The 7,036-nt window shown below is 40.0% G+C and overlaps 1 protein-coding gene across 3 annotated transcripts in view; it reads right to left on the bottom strand.

The window, feature by feature from the left end:
- Positions 1-6,361, bottom strand: part of agpat5 (1-acylglycerol-3-phosphate O-acyltransferase 5 (lysophosphatidic acid acyltransferase, epsilon)) — a 112,695-nt gene extending 106,334 nt beyond the window's left edge. For 2 of the 3 annotated variants that reach the window (XM_061231936.1, XM_061231934.1), the window contains exon 1: positions 5,184-6,355. In XM_061231936.1, the coding sequence (XP_061087920.1) occupies positions 5,184-5,402 (219 nt within the window). In that variant the 5' untranslated portion in view covers positions 5,403-6,355. Of the gene's footprint in view, positions 1-5,183 lie in introns of all 3 variants that reach the window. The other variant, XM_061231935.1, reaches the window with a different exon arrangement.
- Between the last annotated feature and the right edge of the window lie 675 nt (positions 6,362-7,036).

Here is a 7,036-nt window from a genome sequence, read left to right on the forward strand (position 1 = left end):
AGAGCAGCATCAGAATTGACTCTGCCAGTGTATTTGAGCACAAGAGTAAAAACAAATATATATAATATAAATAAATAATTGTAATAAAGTGGCCTATCGGTTCAAGTCAGCTCCAGAATTAGTGACACCATTTGCAAAAGAAAATAATAATAAATACATAAAAAAAACCTGCATACACTAAGCACAAATAATAAGCATATGCTCAGCAATTTTATTTATTAAAAGAACCAAAGGTCCTGTGAGCAATATAAATGTTTGCTGTAAATTTGAAAATTGCCTTCAAGCTCATGCGCCCAGTTCCTTATTTCTTTCTTCTTCTTTTTTTTTTTTTTTACAAACTGAACTTACAGTACTGTGAAAACGTTTTAGGCAGGTGTGAAAAAATGCTGTAAAGTAAGAATGCTTTCAAAAATAGAAAAGTTAATAGTTTATTTTTTATCAATTAAGTGAGTGAACAGAAGAAAAAGCTAAATCAAATCAATATTTGGTGTGACCACCCTTTGCCTTTAAACCGGCATCTATTCTTCTAGGTACACTTGCAAAAAGTCAGGGATTTTGTAGGCATATAGTCAGGTGTGTGATTAACCAATTATACCAAACAGGAGCTAATGATCTAATTTAATTTAATATGTAGGTTGAAACACAATCATTAACTGAAACAGAAACAGCTGTGTATGATGGTTAAAACTGGGTGAGGAACAGCCAAACTGCTTCCAAGGTGAGGTTGCTGAAGACAGTTTAATGTCAGAAGTCATACACCATACTGCCTTGTGTATTGTTACTGAGCACAGTAACAATATACAAGATAGTTATACTGCATCAGCAAGGTCTCTCCAAGCTCTGTTGAAGAAGCATAAAGAAACGGGCAACATCGAGGACCATAGACGCAGTGGTCGGCCAAGGAAACTTGGTGCAGCAGATGAAAGACACATCATGCTTACTCTTCCCTTCGCATTCGGAAAATGTAGCTACAGCAGTGCCATCAGCTCAGAATTGGCAGAAACCAGTGGGACCCAGGTACACCCATCTACTGTGCAGAGAAGTCTGGTCAGAAGTGGTCTTCATGGAAGAATTGTGGCCAAAAAGCCATACCTCCGACGTGGAAACAAGGCCAAGCGACTCAACTATGCACAAAAACACAGGAACTGGGGTGCAGAAAAATGGCAGCAGGTTCTCTGGACTAGTATTCTGGATTAGTCAAAATTAGTTGAAATATTTGGCTGTAGCAGAAGGCAGTTTGTTCTGCAGGCAGCAGTGAAGCATGGTGGAGGTTCCCTGCAAGTTTGGGGCTGCATTTCTGTTGGAGTTGGGGATTTGGTCAGAATTAATGGTCTCCTCAATGCTGAGAAGTACAGGCAAATACTTATCCATCATGCAATACCATCCGGGAGGCATCCGATTGGCCCCAAATTTATTCTGCAGCAGGACAACAACCCCAAACATACAGCCAATGTCATTAAGAACTGTCTTCAGAAAAACAAGGAGTCCTGGAAGTGATGGTATGGCCCCCACAGAGCCCTGATCTCAACATTATCGAGTCTGTCTGGAATTACATGAAGAGACAGAAGCATATGGGGCCGCCTAAATCCACAGAAGAACTGTGGCTAGTTCTTCAAGATGTTTGGTACAACCTACCTGCCGAGTATCTTCAAAAACTGTGTGCAAGTATACCTAAAAGAATTGATGCTGTTTTGAAGGCAAAGGGTGATCACACCAAATATTGATTTGATTTAGATTTTTCTTCTGTTCATTCACTTCTTCTGTTCATGCATTTTGTTAATTGATAAAAATAAACTGTTAACATTTCTATTTTTGAAAGCATTCTTACTTTACAGCATTTTTTCACACCCATCTCAAACTTTTGCACAGTACCATACACCAACTGCTTTTTCATAATCACAAGCGCATGCCCTTTCCTCTTTTATCAATTTGACTTCTGAGACCTTAATTCTCTCTCATCAAATATTATTAGTTTAAATACTAAGATAAATATAGGTAATTTACTATCAGGAGTGAACTAAATGGGAACATACAGTGTTTTGAAATGCGTTATGGGCTACTATGATATACCTGGCTAACATGCCCACAAAAGAAAGAAACATGTCAATGCAGAACTTACAGGAAAGCAGCAGGTCCAATGAACTCCTATGATTAAATGCCTGTTGTCTGTTATCCGTGTGTTGACGTTACAATTCCATAATATCCCCAGGCTCCAACACTTTTTACCTCCTCTCCTCCAAACTACAGCATACTTTAGGAAAAGTAATTATTTAAAAGAACCTAGTGATTAATTTCAAGAAATGTCTGGGCAGCTGTCATACGCCAATTCTGTGATCATCACCGATAATGATCCAAGTGATCTTACTCATGCTCAGAAAAATGTCATTAATCATAACAGGTACTCATTACGTCTGAGTATTCAGACCACCCCGAGTATTTAGACAGCCTTAACTGTTTTTTCTTTGATACAAATGATTTGGTATGAAATATGAAATAAAGCATTTTTATTATAACCTTTTATCAATTTATGATTGTACTCAGAGATAAGGTTGGTTATTTCTGTACCACAGCTGGAGGAAAATGAAAGCACGCGTACATTTCAATATCATCATACAAATTAAAGTTGGCTGTCGATCTATTGTAGAGAATGTGTCATGCTGAGTTTCTCTGGGTCCTGCAACAAGTTTTCCAGTCTTTCAAATAGTTGCACTATGTCAACAGCTGTTTTAGGAAGTAGGTCACTTTACACCGAGTAGGAAGTAGGCGTAAATTTGAAGTCATCTTAACTCTACATGAGAACTAACTCCAGTTTGCAACTGGTCCAGTTTAAGTTAGAGGAATTAATGTGAACTCTGAATTAGGTTGAAACTAGCCAACGTTTTAACTTACATTATACTGGTGCAACAGGCTGCTGAACAGTTATTTTTCTTCAGTCCATGTGCCAGATTTGGAAGGGTTCCAGGTTTTACTCGGTGCAGTTACCCAACTAACTCAATAATCCTGCTTTGTAGAACAGGGCCCTGATTTATATTTGATGAGATGAAAATTATACATTGGGTTTTTATCATTACATTACATTAATGCCATTTGGCAGACGCTCTTATCCAGAGCGACATACAGTTGATTAGACTAAGCAGGAGACAATCCTCCCCTGGAGCAATGCAGGGTTAAGGGCCTTGCTCAAGGGCCCAACGGCTGTGCGGATCTTAATGTGCCTACACATTAAGAGATTAGAACCACTGACCTTGCGTGCCTCAATCATTTACCTTAACCTATGCCACAGGCCACCCTCAATACAAAGAATGCAAGAACGTACTTGGGTTCTCCGGAAGTACATTCCTGCCTTGTGTTCTTGATGAAAACAGTCTTGCAAGAACAAAAGGACAGACAACACCGTTTTATGCATTTTAGATGCAATGCATCTTTACTCTGCACCTTGCGTTTCTAATTTCCTTGTAAGGAAAATTGTACTTTGGTCCTGCTTTACTATGGTTTTGAGTATCATTTAGTTCCAATTGTAGACAAACTGTAGCCCACTTAAAACATTACAGTGAACAAAATGTCCCTTTCACTCACTGTTCTTTAGCAAGCTAATGTATTTGGGCTGCTTCACTCACGTTACTCACAAAAATCTAAATAGTGCTTTCAAGTTTGCTCAGTTAACATTTACTCTATAATGTAGTACTTGTGACTAGGATACTCATGTGGGAAGTGATTTGCTGCGGAGAAGACCAAGACCGAAAATATACGGTGATGAGAGCAGTGCTGAGACATCCCACCTGTCCTGGAAGGTTCAGCACCTGCTCCTTGATACTCGCGAGTGGGAAGAATTCTCCCACAAACCAACAATGCACACCAAAAGGCAAAGTGAAGTTTAGAAATGTGCATTATACTGTCGCGAATTTACGGACAATCGTGAATTAAGGAACTGAAAAGAGAAAAGTGCAGGTGAGGTCGCTAAAATGCAGACGAAATTCGGATTATTATTGATGGGATGTCTGAGCCAGATAACTGCATACTACTTCACTACACTGGCTAAGATTACATAACATCTTACATATCCTTAAACTTAAAAAAAGGGTTTATTTTAGGTCACATACAGTGTTGTTCATTCACATAGTACCACTGTCAGTTCTAAACCCTGCTGGAACGAACAGGAAACTGGAAATTACTGCTGGTAGCTGATCATAGCAGGATTTTACTGCAATGGCCTGAAGTGATACAAAGGTAATGTTTGCTAGGTTTATTTTTGTATGTTATAGCAAGTTTTTTATATTTGTAAAATGTAACATATTTGTATTTAATTTTACAAATTACACATTAACAGCTATGACCGCTAAAAATTGTTTTTTTTTTTCGATTTAAAACGGACAAAATCTTATTTAATTGGGGCGCTACCGAGAGTCTGGCTCCAGAACACCAATCACGCAATCAGAGTTCCATTTCCATTCCATTCCATTTCTTATAAATCGCATGCTCTGCCCCATCCGTTTCTAGCCAATCAAAACTTCCGTTTCTCCCAGGTCATCCGGTCCGACTGTACTTGGGCTGCGAAAGACGACGTTGAACAAATTCACAATAACACAAGAACGGACAGGGACAGACAAGTATGTTCGCTGTGTGCGAAAACCATACTTGGAATACTAGGAATACATTGAAATGAAAATCAACCTGAAATTTAGTATGAGTAGTGTGCTAGTATGAGGTTTCGAAAACAGCCCGATTATTACCCATTATTAAAAATTGTGGTCAATTGTTAACACGCAGCCATCAAGATTAAACATTGGCTGGGCGTGCCACTTTTACAGGAGCCTCTATTGCATAAGGCACTTTCCTTCCCTCAGTGATGCCTGGAAGGCAGCTGCTGCCTCCAACACTGCGGTTTCAGTTCAGCCAACCACATATGTGTCCATACATCTTCGCAGGCAGTTTATCTTCTATGTATTTGTAACAAATCTGTAAAAAAAAAACGTTAGTGAGCTAGCTACTTTGGCAATCTGACGCTATTACTTCACTAGTTCTAAAAGCCGCTGCCTTCCAGGCGTCACTGAGGGAAGGAAAATACCTTGGGCGCCTCTATTGAAAATATTGACCTATGCGAGGTGGAAAGCAGTTCGCACGCTCCGTCAATTTCTGCTTAGAATGTCAAATTCTCAGACTTATAGACAAGCAGTCATACTCACCTCAACGCCAGTGTAATTCTCAAAGAAGAAGAGGACCATGCTCTGATAAATCGCGTAGAAAAGATCATCCATTACGTGGAACGGCCTGCCCGGGATGATCGTTGACAGCAGTCTCCAAGCACTCCAAGACAGCACGTATGCTGGTGCTGTACCCAGCATTACAGCGGCTGGAAGCCAGTACCGCAACGAGTATGTGTGTACGACCAAGGACAGCAGCATTTTGAAAATGTAAAAATAAGATGCGCTTCTACAGCAACACAGACTCTTGCAAACTACCTATCCGAACAAATCTTTGCTTGCTATGTAGCCAACTAACGTTACCGCTTTTTGCGCCCTGATGACAACTTTACCAGGCGTGTGTTTTAGAGTTTCTTTCGTTTTTTGGCTCCTGATTGGATCTCATTACAATTGCCCTCATGATCTCCAAGTGTGTACAGACCACAAACGCGCAGTCATGAACTTGTGTGGGTATTCTTAAAACTGGTCAGTAGAACCATAAACAAAAATAATTAAGCAAGACTTAGCTGCCTTTCGTGGAGATCAGGAAAGTTCCAAACGTTCGCAAATATCTGCATGCCATGCAAGAATAGCTAACCAAAAGGATACTATTTAGTCTGACAGTTAAGCACGCAGCAGCCAACTAGTTAACGATAAATTGCCGAATTTTGAGTAACGTTAGATCAAAGATCAAGATCTTGAACGCTTAGGCCAAAATAAGTAAATTGTGGCTAGCTAGCTAGTTAACTAGCAACCTATGCTCCGCTAACAGAAGTAACGTTAGCTCCACGCGATTCTACATGGGAGTACAACACTGCTTTACAGACATTTATCGTTTAGATAAACGAAATGGCTAATAACTCATCATAAAAACTCGTTTACTAACGTTATACCGGGACATTACATTAGCTAGGTACAGTTCACATACGACTTAAACTGTAGTGAATAAAACTACAAACCTAAATAGTCTATTTAGCTAGCTCTAGCTTGCAAACGAAACGCTCCCTAGTAATAAATGGTAAATATGTACAGCGTGCTAACGAACGTTGAACGGTATCTTCAACAAACCTGTATTATGGCATTTCTGTAATCGTTTTGTAACTGCACTGTGAACATCTTGTTACAAAGTCAAACACCTCATAGAATCCATGTTGAAAAAGTTGTGCTTGGGCCAGCAGGCCAGTACAAAGACAATGTACATCTTGAGATGTACTTTTATGTAATCTGAGCTTTTTCCTGGTGTTGTCATACAGTTCCGGTTATATCTGAAATAGAGTTCCGGTACTGCACAGTTTCGTCTCCGCCTGTGTTAGTATGCATACTTGCATATTTGCATACTGGCATACTAGTTAATACGCAATTTCAGCACGGAACGTTCTCAGCGTCATTTGTTTACATCAAAGACTGCAGTGGTTGCAAAAAAACCGGCGGGAATAATATTCAGTTCTTTATTAAAGACTCGGCGTCCAGATAAAAGACAAGACAGAACATACAATGAATTACATACAAGAGATCATAAAAAACAAAACCATCATTTAAAATATATAACGATTTACAAAGAGACACCCGTCTCCACAGCTGGGATTGATAACGTGAAGTACTAAACCTTATTTGACTTTGTTTGATAAGACCAAAATGATTTCATTTTCAGAGTCATTAAGCCGGCGGCACGGATGGTGCAGTGGGTAGCACTGCCGCCTCACAGCAAGGAGGTCCTGGGTTCGAATCCCCGTCGGCCGGGGCCTCTCTGTGCGGAGTTTGCATGTTCTCCCCGTGTCTGCGTGGGTTTCCTCCGGGTACTCCGGTTTCCTCCCACAGTCCAAAGACATGCAAGTTAGGCTGATTGGAGAGTCTAA

Source organism: Conger conger, chromosome 2, assembly GCF_963514075.1.
Source record: "Conger conger chromosome 2, fConCon1.1, whole genome shotgun sequence".
Lineage (NCBI taxonomy): Eukaryota > Metazoa > Chordata > Actinopteri > Anguilliformes > Congridae > Conger > Conger conger.